The following is a 17,065-nucleotide window of genomic DNA, read 5'->3' on the forward strand; positions in this document are numbered from 1 at the left end:
CTGCCGGAGCTGGGCTTCTTCCCAAGCTGAGAAAAGCATCTTCGTTTTTGCTAACGTCTTCCCAGTGCCTGTGGGTGTGGACTCACCAAGGGCCTCCTGGGCCCTTCTCTTCCCGGTCTGCACTCACCCAGGGGTCTTACCCTGTCTGACTTTGAACACGGCCATGCAACAACAACTCCCCAGTCCACCCCACCTAGAGCTCGTTCTGGAACGCCAAACTCTTGTACCTACAGAGCTGCCTTTCTGACTCCCCCATGTGGTGTCTCATGGGCCTCTTTCCCTCCTGGCCCAAACCCAGTCCCTGACTGTCCCCAAGCCTACCCTGACACTGCCTTCCCCATCTCAGTGGATGGCAGCTCGGTCCCTGTGAGTGCTCAGGGTCCTCAGAAGATGCCTTCCTCTCTCACACCCGCACCCACCAGTTCAGTCAGCTCTCTCAGAATAGGCTACCTCCTCCTCCATGTCCTCAACCCTATCTGAGCCGGCCCTACTCTCTCCCACTTACCCTCCCCCCCAACCCCGTAGCCACCAGGGGGTGCCCGTGAACACCCAAGCCAAGGCCAGTCCCTCCTCTGCTCAGAACTCTCCATGGCTCCTGCATCACATCATTAGGTCTTTCCTGACCACACACTGGAAGCACCCATGGCAGTTTTCTGCCTCTTACTTGATTCTAGAACATGAGACCCCCTGGCAGGTACTTTATGCACAAAGCATTTAGTGGATGCTGCTGAATGACCTTCACTCGGTGGGCCCTCACCTCTGCTCTGTGTTGAAGATGGCGAAGACGTGCTTGTTGGACATGAAGCCTTTCTCCACATCACGGATTTTAAGGTTGTCCAATGGCAGCATGTACTTCTTCTCCTTCTCCTGAGGGTGGAAGAGGAGAGGTCACCGTGGCCTATTTAATTGAGGACCTGAGAATGCCCTGGGCTAGACCCCACCCCGAGGACCATTGCCAATACCTGATGCCTCTCACGCTGGTGGTTACTTGGATTAACTCATCTGCTGCTACTGACTCTCCCTTATCCGCTTTGCCCCAACCATGCTGGCCTTCTTGACACTCTCAGAGAGTCCAGGTGGGCTCTTACCCCAGCACCTTTGCTGAAATGCTCCTCCTTCCAATGCCTGCATGGCTCCCTCCTTGCATCCTTCAGATTTTTGTGCAGAGGGGACCCTCTTGGAGAGGCCTGCCCTGTCCCCGCCCTATGCACACTCCCTCTCTCTTGCCCCCTCCATCCTCCTCCTCCTCTTGATACTGCCCCCTCCATGACACGACATCATCTTGCTCATTGATTCAGGCTACCATCTGTCAGCCAGCCTGACTGGGGTGGGCCAGTTCCTCAAGGTCAGCTCTCATTCTACCCCAAATCCAACCCTTTCTCCACCAGATTCGTGAATGAAACCGTTAACTCAAGTACAACATCTTCACAACAAGCCTATAACTGAGTTACCACCATGATCCCATTTTACAGAGAGGGAGACTGAGGTCAAGTGGGGTCAGGCAATGATTGGGTTGGGGCTGGGATTTAAAATTCATCAGCTTCAGATGATCCTGAAGCTGAACGTGTGCCCCCTTGAGGTCATGCCTGAACTCCAAAGCCAAATAAGTGTCCCTCGCTTCCTAAGGGCAGTCCTGTTCATGAGGTGCCCACTGAGTGCCTGGCACAGCAGTCCTGATGACTGCAGGGGAGGCAGCTCACAGAGGATGTGTGTCACGGAAGCCCATGTTCCCTCACCAATGGTGGCCAAGCACCTACTGTACCCCCCCAGCATGGGGCTGGGGCCTACAGATGCATTATCTTATATCTCCCCAAATGGGGGGTGTGGGGTGGGGGGTGCACGAACAAGTTTTCTACATCAGGAAACCAGAGAGCAGTATCACAGTGCATCAGGATCGCCTGGTTCCCATGCCCACGTGACCCACAGTAACTCTGATGACCTTCCCCTATCTCTGCCAGGGAAGCACCATGCTTAGAGAAGGAAGCTCCGACAGGGAAGGTGGCTGCCCAGGACCACACAGCAGGGCTTCAGAAGCCAGGTCCATGTGCTCCAAAACCAGGTCCTGCCCACCACCCTTTCTTATACCTCCAGGCATCTTGGGAGAGGAGACCCCATCTCCCTCCTCCAGGAGTTTGCTTCTTGTCACCTGTTTTGTCCCTGTGTACTGGAAGGCCCCAGAACCAAGCCCAATATGGCTGCTGCCTCCAAATTCCAAAGCAGCCACAGTGATGGAGGGAAAGGGGGCCAGAGGCTCCCTGGTAGGTGGGGCCTGGCTCAAAGTTTCAGGGCGACAGAGAGAGAGGCAGGAGTGAGCAGTAGGCTTGGTGCAGGGGCTTGGTCCTGCAGCCTTAGGAGCTCCGATGGGCTCCGCCCCTCCAGTAAGTCACTCCCCATTGCTGCCTCAGTTTCCAAGGAAAGTCCTGGCCTCCTTGTGCAGGGTGACGGTTAAGGCGAGTCTCTGAGGCACTAGGGTATCCTTTTGTGCATGTGTTTCTCATTCTCAGGGCTCTAGAGTCAGTTCACGGGGCTCTGGCGGAGGAGGAAGCAAGGCAGAGTGCCCCTTCCGGCCGAGCTACACTGAGGGGCAGAAGAGGGACCCAGTGGCCATGGAGGTGGGAAACCCCCGTTCATGCTGAGTTCTGGGAGCCGGAGAAAGGAGGGTGGCAAAGAAAGGCTCTGGGCCAGGCCCAGGGCCCAACCCCTTCCCGCAGAAAAATCTTGGGGGCTTTAGAAGGGGCCCAGGGAGGGGTTCCCCACCCGGAAGACTGTGGAAGGGCTTTTGCCGCCCCCACCCTGATGTGTCAAGAGGCAGGAAGCTTCCAGTCAGTCGGCCAGGCCAAGTAACTGAGTCACAGTCCTTCTGGGCCCTGAGCGAGACGCCACATCTGGAACTGTTTATAGTGTGATTCCGCCCAGAGCGCAGCGGCTGCCTTCCTGATGCTGCTGACACGCACACACAGAACACAAACACACACAGAGACACAGGCGTGCGGGCACCCCGCCCCCACCCGACCCCCAAAGAGACCTTCGCCTGCACACACAGGCCACAGACCCAAACCCTCCCTCCCGCCCACGCCCACCCGCTCCCCAACCCCCTCCTTAGGATTTCCTGCAAACCCACAACTTTCTCCAGATGCGAGCCGGCCCCAGCCGTGCCACGTCAGAAGAGATGAAGTGGATCGGCGCAGGCAGTGGCCTCCTCGTCTGCTCCGAGGGACTGCGGCGTGGCAGCCCTCCTTGCCCCCTGCCTCCCCTGGCCCGGGGGGCCTGCAGCATGGACAGCCGGCCCCGCCAACCCAGTGTTCAGACTACCTGTTCAGGGGGCTCTGAATGTGTACAGTAGTCTGCACATTGGTTAGGCTGGGCTCGGGCAAGCGGCGCATCAGGATGGGCACCCCCCCCAAACTTGCTGCCACCTCCACAGGGAGGCAGCCCCGGAGGTGAGTGTCATCGTCCACCGCCCTGCTTCCCACTGGGGTGGAGATGGGGACAGAGGATTGGGGAGTCGGGAAGGGCCTGGGGGGGAGCAGAGCTGCCAGGGAGAGGCAGAGGGAGCCTGCCGCCAGCTGAGGGGTTGGGGGCGCTGGCTGGCTGGGTCCCCTATTCCTATCCCACACTGTAACTGCTTCCTCTCAGTGCTTTTTCAAAATAAAGAAATGCGTTCTGCCTCTCTGAGGCGTCTCTGAGAAGGGGGCCTGATCTTCAGGGGCTTAGCTGCCACGTGTGCAACTCTGAGGGTCCCTGCGCTGTGGGGATCGGGCTCCTGCCCCTCCCGATCTTAGCCTGCTTTGTGTCTGGGGCGCACACAGGGCCCCTTTCACGGGCCTGCTGGTTCTCGTTACTGGCGGCAGGCGCTCCACCCTCCTCCCGCCCGACGCTTCCGTGCCTTTGGGTTGGGCCCACCAGAGGGTCTGGGGTTCCTGCTTTTGACCCCTACATGAGGGGAAGATGAAGGACTCCCTCCTACACTGAAAAAAGCTCTTAAAATCAGACTTGCAGGGAACTGCCAGGATGGGGTTTGAGCCCAAAGTCCCTCTCCAGCTGCCCGAGGCTGTGGCAAAGCCTGGCACCCTGGGTGGAGATGCCTGGACCCAAGGTAAAGACCAGCCCTTGGCCGGCCTGGCAGCCCTTGCAGCAGAGCAGACTGGGTTGCAGACGACTGGGGCGGAAAGAGGGAGAAGATGCACAAGCGTCATCCCCACCCGCCCTCACCCCGGCCATTTTGAGAAGCTGATCTGGCCACGAGGGTTCCTGAAGGAGCGCCTGGTCACCCTTATGCTACATCTCAACCCTGTGAGGCTCTGTGGTCCTCGGCACGCCCTTGCCCAGTTTAGAAACAGCAGCCAGACAAGGTCCTTCAGGAGGATCAGGGTTCCTGACTTTCCAGGATAATCTCTAGCCTGGTGTCCCGTGGGATGATGGCATTTCACCCCTAAACACCCTCCCTCAGAGGAGTGGTGTCTGGCCATGAGGGAGGGTCAGGCCAAGGCTGAGGTGGCTCTCAGGGCAGAGAGCACATGCCCTGTACCCACCCCTCCCGTGAGGACCCTTCCCCACTCTGTGACACAGAGCAAGTCACTGCTTGGGGTCTGATTCCTCACTGACAAATGGAGTATAAGGATTTCCTGAGGAAAATGTGGCCAAGGTGGGCTCTTCAAGTCAGCAAGCCTGGCACAGGGCAGGGATTTCATAAACAAGAGTTGTGCGATCCCAGGTGAGCAGGACACACAGTGGCCACGGGACTAGACTGTGATCAGGGGTTGGGGCAGAGTGACACATGTCCCTTCCTCATCAGGCCCTTCTCTCCCTTCTTCAGGCTGCTGGAATGTGATGGACCCGGGGGAGGGAGGGAATCTGGGACCACGATGGGGAGACACATGTTAAGTTGACAATGGGCAAGGTGGAGCTTGGGCCCTGCACAGCCTCACGGCCCAAGCCTGCCAAGCTCACCAGGACGCAGGCAAAAAACAGACTCCTGTCTCTGTAAGTGCCTTCATATTGGGGCCACTGTCACAGACGCCTAATACTGCCCTGGCCAACAGGGACAGCCCGTGGACCTTCCATAAGGCAGCCCAGGAAAATGACAGAAATGCAGTGCCCTTCACTCGTGACCTTCAGAAGCCAACCCAGCCCCCACTGGGGCAGCAACAGGCAGTCACCCTGAAGTGGTATTGTTCCCAGGCGGCTAACCAAGGCCAGGTTGTTAAGAGAACTGAGCAAAGCCACAGAGAAGTGGAGGTGGAGAAGGGGCTAGGCAGCAGCACTGCCCCAGAGGCTGCCCGTTGAGCTGGGGGTGCAAGAACTCGAGCCCCTGCCACAGGTTCATGGAGCCTGCAGTACAAGGCGGCACACGATGCTAAACCCTGTGGTCAGTGTTCCTGATGCTGGTCCCAGAGGCCTCCCCACGCCCTTTGGAAAAGGACACGCACACGTGGAATGCTCTAAAGACACACACTAATCCAACTGATGAGTCACTGGACTTACCTCTGACACTAATAATACACTGTATGTTAATCAATTGAATTTAAGGAAAACAAAGAATTTTAAAAAATAGAAATAAAATAAAATAAAATATTTAAAAATACAGACAGACAGACACTATAGCTAGGCCTGTCCCAGGAGCCATTCCACTCCACTTCGTAGACGGGGAAGCAGGAGCCCAAGGAGGGTAAGCGCTTGGCTGAGCCGGGGCAGGCTGCAGCCCTTGGAACCCCAGTACCTCAGTGGCCTGGCTGTAAGCCTGAGTCCCTGACCTAGGGCCCTGCTTCCCCTGAGAACCAGGGATACCTTACAGTGACCTCAGAGGCTGGGGTCAGTTTCCAGCCTGCCGAGGGCTCCCCTCCCCCATCTCCCTTTCTGCCTGGAGGAGTGGAGCAGCCACCAGGCTGGACCCTTTGGGGGGCAGAGAGGTGCAGCCAGGCCATTACCATTCTCGGCGGGAGCTCTGGGATACCCAACTCAGGGAGACCTTCTTGAATGAACCAGGGTGAATGAGTAAGCACCCACCCATCCTAGTCCCACTGCCCTGTCCCCCAGCCACTCACCTCCTCATCCTTATACCAGGACAGAGACTCGGCTGTCAGCACAAACCAGTACTCCTTGGAGCCGCCCTTCATCAGGCTAATGTTGTTGATGGTTAGCCAGCCCCTGCGGATCACCTGGGGGGGGGAGGGTGTTGCTCAGAGGACAAAGCCTGCCACCCCGCCCGGCCCACCCCTGTGCAGTGGCCAGTACCTTTGTCCCCAGTAAGGAAGAGGGACCATAATAGCCACCACCAGCCCGAAGCCAGGTGACCCAACTCCACCTTGCCCCTAAGCATTTCCCACTGGAAACCAACATGGGACGCCCAGGCAGACACAGGGCACACATGCTCACTTGCAGGCCCAGGGGCAACAGGGAACCAGGCCCCCAGGAGACCCCCTGCACACGAGGTTAAGTTTGGTTAGCGTGGGCAAGAAAAGGTATGCCTGGCTAGAAGGGGCCCAGGAGAGGTCCCAGGCCTGTATTTGTGTCACATGGGATGCAACCCTGGAGGAATCACACCTGCAAGACGCAGGTACCATGAGGCCCTCAGACCTTGTCCCTCGCATGCTCTGGAAGACGGCTGTTGAAGGAAGGCTGGAGAAACTGCCACAAGATGGAGTGGTTCTTCCTCTCTCCTCTTGTGGCTGACCAGCAGAGGCTCAACATACAGCGTCAACTCTGCTGCCCAGTCTGTTGGCTCACCTGCCCGGCTTACTTGGGTGGGCACTCGGTGACCAAAGGGACCTGTTCTGAGTGGCCAGTCTGTCCTGGGGCTCCCTTCCCCACAGGCTCCTTCCAGAGTATAGGATGAAGGGATGCTTCCACCCAGAAGGCTGAGGCCAAAGTTTCAAGCCTGAGCCTGGGGAATCTGCAGGGGATCATGCACCACGCTGGCGTCAAACACGGTAGCTGTCCGAGTTTTCTGACATGCTAAGGTTCTGGGCTGGCAGGTCCCCTGGATGAGGCTCGTCTGGCTGTAGCCGTCATCTGAGTAGGAGGCAGAACCCAGGCCTACGCAGAGGACTCACCTGACTGCTACACGTAGGCAGCCTGGGGGGCCATGGTCCTATGTTCCCTGGGTCATGGAGGCGTGTGTGGGCCGGAGCTACCCATCACTCTGGATTGGGGACCCCAGGGCAGCAGGAAGCACATGGAGGCACAGACAGGGCTGCCTAGGGCCCAGGCGCAACAGACCAGGCCAAGCTACTGAGGTGCGGCCAAGGACAGCTGGGATGGACTGGTGAGTCCCCCAGGGTGGGGCGTGGCAAAAGCATGGGAGATATGGCTCCAGGGATGACTCTGGGCCTACATGGCTTCCTAATGGGTGGGTCTCTAGGGGGACTTCATCTCCTGCCCTCTAACCTGTCCCCAGACCTGTAAAATCTCAACAGAGCCACCTGTTCCATTCCTATGGTTGGAATTAGGCTCTGAGTCTCAGAGGCCATGGAGGTGGAGGTGGCCAGCATGCGCCCAGGGGCCCCTGTACCACACAGAAGCCCTTCTCCAGGCTGGGGATGGCAAGGAATGCCAGCTGGCAGCCTTTCTTAAGGCTTCCTAAAGATGATCAGAGTACCTGGGAGACTTATCCCCCCCAGGGAGTGGGCAGACTTCTGGCACCTGCCCAACCATGGGCTGCCTGGTGGGCAAGATGGCAGAGGCCCCAGTAAGGTCATGGTATCCTCCCAGGGCACCTTGGTTTAGCACTGAATATCTGAAGTCCTGGGAATCCCCCCAGGTCCAGGCAAAGGGGGATGTCTGGTCACGCTGGGGGCAAGGCAGGTCTTCAGACTCAGGCCCGAGGCCATCCTACATAAGATCAGGGAAAGAGTCCCTGGCTCCAGCAATTACACCCTGCCTCAGAGCGGTGTGGGTCCCAGTGTTCATAGTGGTTCCTTCCTTCCCCACTCCAGGGGGCAGGGCAGGGCCTGCCTTGTCCTAGCCCAACCCCAGTAGATACTTCTAAACTTCCGGCACTGACAGCCAGGGGAAGGGGAGCAGGGGGTGGAGCATAGGTGGTTGGTGCTCCCTGGGAGAGAAATCTTCACATGGCAAGGCCTCTCTAGTCCAGGGCCCAGCCCAGCTTCCAAGGGGGCAGGTGTGCCCCACTCCACCCTCAGTGAGCAGCAGTCAGAGCTGGCAGACAGGGCCCTGGCCATGCCGTGGGGGTGGGGGGCGGGGGGTGAGGGCATGGGGCAGAGGCACTGCCAGGACCTAGAATGGCACACCCGAGCCTCAAGGCAGGAGGCTGCTGGGTAGGCTTGGAGAAGCCTCCAAGGTCCCCTTCCCCTCGAGCTGCCCAGAGAGCCGTCCTCATGGGAGCCAAGTGGGGTTAGAGACGAAATCCTACCCTAGGGAGGGGCAGGCTGTGGGCTGCAGACACACACGCTGAGTCTGGAGGAGAGGGAGTTGGGCCTCCTTTTCCAAAAGCCAGACTTGTGCCCCAGGGGCCTGGCTTAGAAGGCGGGGGGGTGGGGGGGACAGAAGAGGCAGGCAGGCTCCCACGCTCTAGGGTGCACAGCGACAGGCATGCAGGCACGCCAGGGATGGGAGGAAGGGCCGCCAGGGGCAGCATGGGTGACAGGCAGGAAGCAGCAAGCTGGGGCTGGCGGCAGGGTGGGTCAGCCTCTTCCCGGGTGAGGGTCTCGGCCTGAGTCGCCCAGGAAAGGAATGGAAACCAGGGCTGGGAGACCCAGGGGCCCACAGCCTTGATGGACGAGGCAAGGCTGGGCTTCGTGGCTGGGGACGTGGAATCTGGCAGGAAAAGAATGGCTAAACGTCTCAGGGTGCAAGGGGAACCAAGCCCCTGGGCTGTCTGGAGGGAGGCAACAGTTGAGTTCAAAGAGGATCAAGGACGACATGGGGAAAAAACTGGAACCACAGGCCTAAGGACCAGCCATTCCTCCTGCCACTGCCCCCACCCAACCCTGCCGAGAGTGGGCTCTTTCTGCACCTTCCAGGCCCCAGGTGCAGTGCAGCCCTGACCCAGGATCAGCTCAGCTACTGCGAAGACCCCCCCTGGGGCTCACCAGAAGATCCCTTCCAGAGGGCAGCAGCCAGGCCGCCCAGCGCCTCAGTGGCCAGCGGTGGGGGAATATCCCGGAGCAGGAGGCCCAGGCCTTGCTCTCTGGGGCGCAGAGCTGGGGCTGAAGCCAGCTAGCTGCCTGAAAGTGAGCACCTTGAAAATGGCTCACCTCGCAGGCGGGAGCACCACCTGCTCCCCACTGGGCTGGCCTGGGCTCGGCCACACACGGAGAGGAGGTGTTCCCTATACCAGGGATGGCAAATACCATTCATTGTGGGTGGCCACACTGATCAGTGGGTAGCGGCTGCCACCATAGTGACGCTTTAAAGTGAGAATTCCGGATGCAGCAGGAAAGGGTCCTAGGATCAATTAGTGATGTCTGCCGCAGGCAAAATACAAGGGAAGGGAGCAAATGGAACAGAACAGTCTCATAAATCATCATATCTGCCATGGGGACAGAAGGATCATGGCAGCATCCAGGAGAGAGTTCCCTGCGCAATCCAGTCATGTCTCTTGTGGGTGCAAGGACAGATGTCACATGCAAAGCTATCATGTGGAAAAAAGAAATTCTCTGACCAGTTGTGTCACATCTGCCACAGAATGGGGAGTGGCGGCGTGCTCAGGAGAGAATACCGAGATTGATTAGCTATGCCTGCCACCAGCCCAGGGCCAGAGGAAAGAATGCTGGATCGATTAGTAATGTCTGCCATGAGTGCAGGATGAGATTTCTGCATGTCTGCACTGGAGTGGTGGCAGTGGCAAGACAGAGTTCCAGCAGAGCTTAAGCAAAACCTTCCCTGGCCAGAGATGTGAGGGGTGTTAGCTGAGTATTTGCCATCCCTGACCTATAGGAAACTAGCTAAATGTGTCAGGAACAGGCTGGAGGGGTGGGCCTCCTACAAGGATGGTGGTCAGGTTAGTGTCTGTGTGAGTCAGCTTATGCCCAGGGCAATATGGAGTCCGGCGGGCGCTGGCCATGGCAGGCAGTTTTGAGGTTAGCTTGATTTTTAGTCGTTCTGTTATTTTGGGGTGAAGGGACCATTACGGGGTGGCGGGGTCTCCACCACTCTCAGGTTCTCTAATGTTTGCTACCACGCTAGGTGGGTACTTACCAAGATCTCCCCCTTTGAAAATGCAAAGTTAGGATTGTGGGTAAAATCAAAGAAGAGCAGGCAGAGGAAGAGAAACGTAAGGGACATGAGGGGACAGAGAAAAAGCAAGAAAAGCACAAAAATGGGAGGAGAGAAGAGCAGGGAAAAAAACAGCAAAAGAAAAAAAATTACATGCTATTAATTATATTCATGGTGTTAATATTTAATTCATTATCATCTCCCGAAACAAAAAAGCAACAACATATGTATTACCTACGGCAAGCGCAAAAAAATCATGCAGTGGTTACATCCTTCTTTTCCAGAGGGCTCTATAATCGTGCAGGATAGCAGAGCCCCTGCCCCCGCCCCCCTACTCCCACCCCATCTAATGTGGAGAAGCGGGATGGGCACTGGCAGAAGTTTTTGCAAGATGATGTGTTTTCTTAAAGATAAAAAAGAGGCACCTGATACTGGCATATATGAAGCTGTTCATATTGTTCATGCCCAAGGCCTCTGGCTGGGACATGACATCAAGGCAGAAAACCTTTCACGTGGCTCTGGGCTTCACCAGGTATGGGGTTCAAAGTGCCCTCAGGCTCCCCAGAACTGCTTATCACACTGCAGCCTCCCACCCAGCCCTTCCACATATTCCAAGTCCCTGGGGCTAGGGATGGGAACCCAATCTGGCTGCAGACACCCATGGATGACTGGGCTGCTCCTTTCTCAAGGGTCAAGTTCTAAGTGTGGCCTTGGATATCAGGACAGGGCCTTCTGGGTGTACAAATTTGCCCCTAAGCCTGTGCCAGAGCTTCAGCTCAAAGATAGGTTTCCCGAAACATCAAAACCTGAACAGACTCAAGAGGCTGGGAAGTGGGGGTGAAGGGTCTGGTGGGACAAGCCACGAGCTAGGCACCATCACTGGGCTCAGTGGTCCCTAAGTACCCATATCCACCCCCAAGGGTAGAGCTATGGGCTGTGGAGGGGCGGGCTACCTGGTTGGGGATGGCTCTCTTCTTGTTCAGCTGGGTGCTCCTCTGCTGGGCGCTGAAAACAAAGCAGAGAGAGGACTCATGTGGCGACATGTGGGAGGGACGTGGTGCAGGGTTCTCTCCCCCTTGTGGGGGGCCAAGTGGCCAGCTAAGGGTAGAGGCAGAGAGAAGCCCCTTAAATACAAGGGGCTGCCCAAGGAAAAGAGTTGGGCTCATGCAATGAGAAAATGTATTTAGTTAAACTGAGGCTTCGAGGCCCTGGCCTTGACCACTCCCAAGAGCACCAGCTATTTCCAGGAGTCAAGGGCCCCAGCCTCCAAAGTGGGGGCATGAGAAGCTGGACTCCCAGGTGACTGGGAGGTGGCCATAGTGGCTTCAGGGTAACCTGAGCACCAGGCTGTTTGGGGGGTCAAACCTGAGGCTTTTTCCCACTCTCTCTTCCCATCCCTGACCCCGGAACCAAGCCTTCAGTGGCTCTGACCACAGAGCCAGCCAGCCTGAAAGATCACACCAAGGGACAGCTGCCCACCATGAAAACATCTTGGATGGCTCCTGGCCCAATTCAAAGGAGAGAAGGTCCACAGGGTGTGTTTCTATAAGGTCTCTTACTTGCCTACAGTCCCTGATCTCTTTTATTCTTCAGCTATCCTGTTTCCCAGCTAGTCTGAGCCATGCAGATGAAGGTTTCCACAACATATTTTGTATGTGGGAATCTACTCGGCTCCCCTGTCCGTCCTGTTTTCCATCATGTCGTTAGCTGCAAACAACTGATATCTCCTACGACTTAGACATCTTATATTCTTTTCTTGTCATATTGATTTAGGGATAAGATATTCCTTTAGGAATATATATTGCTTTAGGGACTTTCAGAATATAAAAAGGCAAACCACCTAGTTTCATTCCTTTATTGGCTGCCTCTGGGGCTGCACCTGAAAGTCCAAGCTGGCTGTTGGATAAAGGAAAGAGAGAGAGAGAGAGAGAGAGAGAGAAAGGGAAAGGGAGGGAGAGAGAGTTAAGGAAGTAGGCTTCTATTCCTAGAGGGGCAAAAGTTGGAACATGAAAAACGGGAAGAATTTATCCAACAGTTTTCCTAACATTCAGTGAGTTTATTATAGAACTTTTCCTCTGGGCCCTGGTTTTCGTATTTAGAGGGCAGTGAGAAAACACCGGGCCTGGCTCCATGGCTATACAGTGGGCCTCTGGGGGACACCCCCCCTCCATCAAGGCTGGGACCATGGCTTGCGCCTGGGCTGGGCAGAGCCTGGCACCCTGGGCCCCGCCCCCAGCAAGGGCGACCCCAATCACACACCAGGAAAAAGGCACACAGCAGGCAATACCCACCCGGTCACCAGCTGCTCAGTATAATAACAGCTGGGGGAAGTGGGAAGGCCCAGGAATCCAGAGGAAAGAGTGGAGTGGTCAAAGGAAAAACAGGAGAGATTGTGAGAAGGAACTGTGGATGAAGTATGAGAAGTAGAGACATCAAGGTGAGGAAAACAGCAGCAAACCAAAGAGGGGGACCAGAGTTTTCAGCCCACACACACCCAGCTGCTGGGGGAAGAGGTGCAGGAGGGGGTACCTGAGGTGTGGCCCACGGTCAGGGCCCCAGCCCTCCCATAGCAGGGACAGCCTGACCAGGGCCTTTGGCTCGTCTGGGCTTGCTTGGGAAGAAGCTTCTGGTCATGCCCTCTTCATTTGTTCATTCATTCCTTCCACTCACCTACCATGTGCCCAGCAGAGAACAGCTGACCAACTGCGTTGAGTGCAACTGTAAATGTTCCACCTAGTAAACTGCTTAGCCCAGCACAGAGATCCCTGAGCGAAAGATCCTCTTGTCCAGCCTGCTAGCCCAAGACTGGGCTCTAACAGGCACTTCTCCACAAGAAAGCCTCCCTGAAACCCCAAGGCCAGAGCAGAAGGCTGCCCTCTGGACTCAACACAAGCCTCACACAGCCCTGACCCCAGCAGTGATTACACTGTGTCTTAACTGGTTTGGTGCACGTCTGTCTCTGGCATGGGACCTTCCTTTGAGGGTGGGGACCTGGGTCTGTGCTTGCTCACTGCTGTATCACAGAGCCTGACACAGAGAACACACACCAGAAACACTTGCTAAGTGAATGCAAGGAAGCTGGCTGCCGATTGTTCTGTGATTCTGTTGGGTTCATCAGGCAAGAAGAATCCACATGACGCCTGAGCCTACTGAGGGTAGACCCAGGGGCTGATGGAGTCAGTGAGGGCATGATACTTGAGGCCATCAGCATTTATATCTAATTATGCCAACAAGAGACCCCTGCTCTGGCCCCTTATCGAGGAGCCATGGAAGGTTCTGGTTTTCAATCTATGGTGTATGGATGGAAGCCACGGAGGGCTTGGACAGCAATTCCCAAAGAGCAGCCCCCAGAGCCAAAGTCTGGAGCCCCTGAGATGCTCTGTGAAAGGGCCAAGTGCAGATAGGAGGAGCCTGGGGAAAGCCGCGCAGTTTATGAAAGGCTCTGAGAAGTCATGCAGAAAGTAAAGCACTGCACGCTGCCAGCTTCACCCTTTCCTGAGGCAGCTGGCCTCAGGTATGCCCCACAGGAGGCATGTTGAGGACAATGATGGGGGTCGCTATCAGCCCAGGAAAGCTTCCAGGTACTTTCAGATGGCTGTATGCTTCACCCCGGGACTCTGACAGACAGACCCTCTTGCCCTCGTCGGCTGAGGGAAGCCAACTCGACCACCTCTCTTGGGGCCAGGCTCTGAGGGCAGGGCACTTGTGTCACCCACCAGCCTCTATCCTGAGAAATACATACTTGGCAAATCCAATAAAGTCCTCGTGGTTCGTGTTGATGTAGGACTGCTCGATGTCAATCAGAAGAAGAATCTGGAAGAAAACGGTTAACTATGAGTAGGGAGAGAAGCTTGGCAGGGAAGGCTGTGGCCAGAGCACTTCCCATACCTGCCGGCAGGGGGCGATGGCTGGGACTATACTGCTTCCAGCGCAAGAGAAGGGGAACACCCATACCTCACCTCCAACCCCTACCCTGGAAAATGGGGCGTGGGTACTTTGAAACTTCAGGGCCCCATGAGAAAGAAAGACCGGGCCAACAGAGCAGAGTGAGGCAGTCATGTGCTGGTTGCAGGCACGGCCTCTGGGGCTGACTATCTGGGCTGCAGTCTTGTTCGGCCACTGCCTGGTAGTGTGACCCTTGGCCTTGTGTTACCAAACAGTTGAAAGGGACAACAAGAGGCCCCACTGCATGAGGTTAAATAATTCACAGCATGTCAAGTGTTTACGGAGCAGCACCTGGCATGTTGTAAGGGCTGCTTTGTTAAAACAGCAAAGGTGGGGAGCCTGGGTGGCTCAGTGGTTGAGCATCTGCCTTTGGCTCAGGTTGTGATCTCAGGATCCTGGGATCGAGTCCCGAATCAGGCTCCCTGCAGAGTGCCTGGTTCTCCCTCTCCCTTTGCCTATGTCTCTGCCTCTCTGTGCCTCTCATGAATAAATAAATAAAACTTAAAAAAAAAAAAAAAGAAAGAAAAGAAAAACCACAAGCAAACAGCAAAGGTAGTTTGACCAGGTGAGGGCATCAGAATGGCACATGCAAACACAGGCATCAGTTGGGATGTCATCTAAGGTAAAAGACAGGCCTTTACAGCACACCCTACCCCTTCCTGTCATTTCACTGTGCCTCTGGGCACTCAAGCATAAGACATGCCAGCCACTTGGACCTTGTGGGGTTGCTGAAAAATGCTGGGGTGCTCTGTCTGTGGGAGCCACTGTTGTTGGTTTTAACAGGCCCGAGCCCCATCAGCCCGAGCCCTGGGATAGAGCCCAGAAGCACTGGCACTGGGACAACCAGGCGCCATGGGAGTGTGGAAGCGACAGCCATTCTTGACAATAACAATAACAATATGAACTGGCACCTTTCAAGCTTTTGATACAACTTCGAGGTTACAGAAGCCACGGGGAAGGGGTGCAGGTTGACTGGGAGACCCTCTGAATGACAAATGAGCCAGTTTCTTCTCCACTGACATGCAAAACGAGGTGGTATCACAACCAAATACAACACAGAGGCCTGTTTTGGCTCTAGTTTGAACAAACACCTGCCAGGAGACCAAAGCAGACCAACCAGGGGAAAGGGACTCAGACCAGATACAAGTCCTATAGAGATGAAAGGACAGCCATGGGCTCACTCGGCATGACAGGTGAGACCCGTGCCACAGCTCTGCAGGGACCTGTCCCACTCTCTATCCTTGTGTGTGCCTGGACGGTCTTCACAAGGAAAATGTTAAAACATAAAAAGCACCCACACATCTTCTGGTGGGCGAATGGGTAAATAAGCTGTAGTCTGCACCCACCCCTGGACACCACTCAGCAAGCGTTAGCAACAACACCACAAACAACAGGGATGAATCCTGAATGCTCTATGCTGAGCAAAGGAGGTCAGACTCAAGAGGCTACAGACCACAGGAGTCCATTTGAGTGATATTCTGGAGAAGGTAAAACATAGGGATAAGGAGCAGGCCAGTCATTGCCAGGGCCCGGGGGTTGGGAAGGGGCAAAGGACAGGAATTTTGAGAATGGTTTGGTACCTTGACTGAGGTGGGGGTTACCTTGGTTTATGCATGTGCCATTATTCAAGGAAATCTATGCTCAAGATTTAAGCACATTAAAAAAAAAAGATTCATGCACATAAATCATACCTGAAAAACAAAACAAAAGGCCCATACCTGGTCCTTGGTTCTCCCCTCCCGTTCCCGGATGTAGGTAGTGACGATTCGCTCCGTCTCTTCTCGCAAGCGGGGGTAGGAGTTGAGCTGGGGGGCAGGGGGAGAAGTAGAGTGGCGGCATTGGCTGAGTCCTTGTGGCACAGGAAGCAACATGAACCACACAGAGAACATGAGGGGAAGGGGAGTGACAAGGGGTGGGCCTACCGAGTCCCCACCCCACTCCTGTCTCCTGGCTGCTGCAGCTGGGAGACAAGCAGGGGATGGTGGAGGCACGGTGTGCCAGAGAGAGTGACAGGGGTGCCCACGCACGAGCAGAGATGCTGAGAATGGATTCGAAGGTGGAAAGTGGCAAGAGAAAGTTGGGGGTGTGTGTGTCTGCTGCCCAACAGTGATGGCCACCCCCTCCGCCCAGTACTGGGTGAGAGCAAGAACACCTAGTTTAATGAAGGCCACCAGGCCAGTGGGGTGGGAACTCTCGCCCAGCTCGTGAGTGAGTAGCGCCTGTTCTAGGATGTGGGGGCAGCATCTGGGCCATCTACCTCAGAGGGACCCCCTTAGAGAAAACTATTCCCCCATCGTAATGGAGCCGAAGGCACGGAGAAGCCCACCATCCGAGGGTGGGGTGAAGCCCTAGTGTTGGGGACATCTGAGCCGACAGTCAGAATCCCTAGCAGAAACCCTCTGAAATGCCCTGTGACATGAGAACACGCAGGTCTGCATGCTGATAACGGTTCATGCTTGGTGACTGTGAGGAGACCCTCCTTACGGGTTCTGGGCCAGGCAGCGCCGCTCGTCCCCCCACGGCCTGCTTAGTGATCAGACCCTACAACATCCACAGGCCTCCCACCCTCCGCAGCACCCAAACTGGAAACGGGGAGCACCCATGCGCTGCAGCACCCCCACCTCTGCCGCCACGCAAAGTTGCGAGGGCACTGAGTGACCAGTGGCCCCCGGGAGGGGGGTTCCCGCCGAGGCAGAGTGTCCAGATGCACAGGTGGAGACTAACGTGGGGGGTGGGAGGGTGGGGAGGAGATGCGGGACAAATGCGCAGGGGACAACAAAACCTGCGGTTACCTTCTCGGCACACTTTTTAATGACCGTGGCCAGCTCTGAGACCACGAGATCAACACACTTCAAACTTGGCTCTTTGAGTTTTACAATCTGTTTTTTCACTATGGCTTCGAAGGCCATGTCCGGGGTGAAGAGCCCCGTCCTGGGTCACATGC

General features: G+C 56.0%; 1 protein-coding gene and 1 non-coding gene across 15 annotated transcripts in view; one reads left to right on the top strand and one right to left on the bottom strand.

The window, feature by feature from the left end:
* Nucleotides 1-17,065, bottom strand: part of DNM2 (dynamin 2) — an 88,471-nt gene that overhangs the window by 8,775 nt on the left and 62,631 nt on the right. For 4 of the 14 annotated variants that reach the window (XM_038567283.1, XM_038567279.1, XM_038567277.1 and 1 more), the window contains 8 exons: nt 16,914-17,052; nt 15,840-15,926; nt 13,919-13,989; nt 12,468-12,497; nt 11,130-11,181; nt 10,159-10,170; nt 6,045-6,158; nt 758-867 (listed from right to left, as the gene is read on the bottom strand). In XM_038567283.1, the coding sequence (XP_038423211.1) occupies nt 758-867; nt 6,045-6,158; nt 10,159-10,170; nt 11,130-11,181; nt 12,468-12,497; nt 13,919-13,989; nt 15,840-15,926; nt 16,914-17,052 (615 nt within the window). The remainder of the gene's footprint in view (nt 1-757; nt 868-6,044; nt 6,159-10,158; nt 10,171-11,129; nt 11,182-12,467; nt 12,498-13,918; nt 13,990-15,839; nt 15,927-16,913; nt 17,053-17,065) is intronic. The other 10 variants (XM_038567288.1, XM_038567284.1, XM_038567281.1 and 7 more) reach the window with 6 other exon arrangements.
* On the top strand, nt 3,297-3,357 carry MIR199-1 (microRNA mir-199-1). Its single transcript, NR_049272.1, has one exon. It is a non-coding gene; the product is annotated as a microRNA mir-199-1 (primary transcript).

The sequence above is a fragment of the Canis lupus genome, chromosome 20, assembly GCF_011100685.1.
Source record: "Canis lupus familiaris isolate Mischka breed German Shepherd chromosome 20, alternate assembly UU_Cfam_GSD_1.0, whole genome shotgun sequence".
Lineage (NCBI taxonomy): Eukaryota > Metazoa > Chordata > Mammalia > Carnivora > Canidae > Canis > Canis lupus.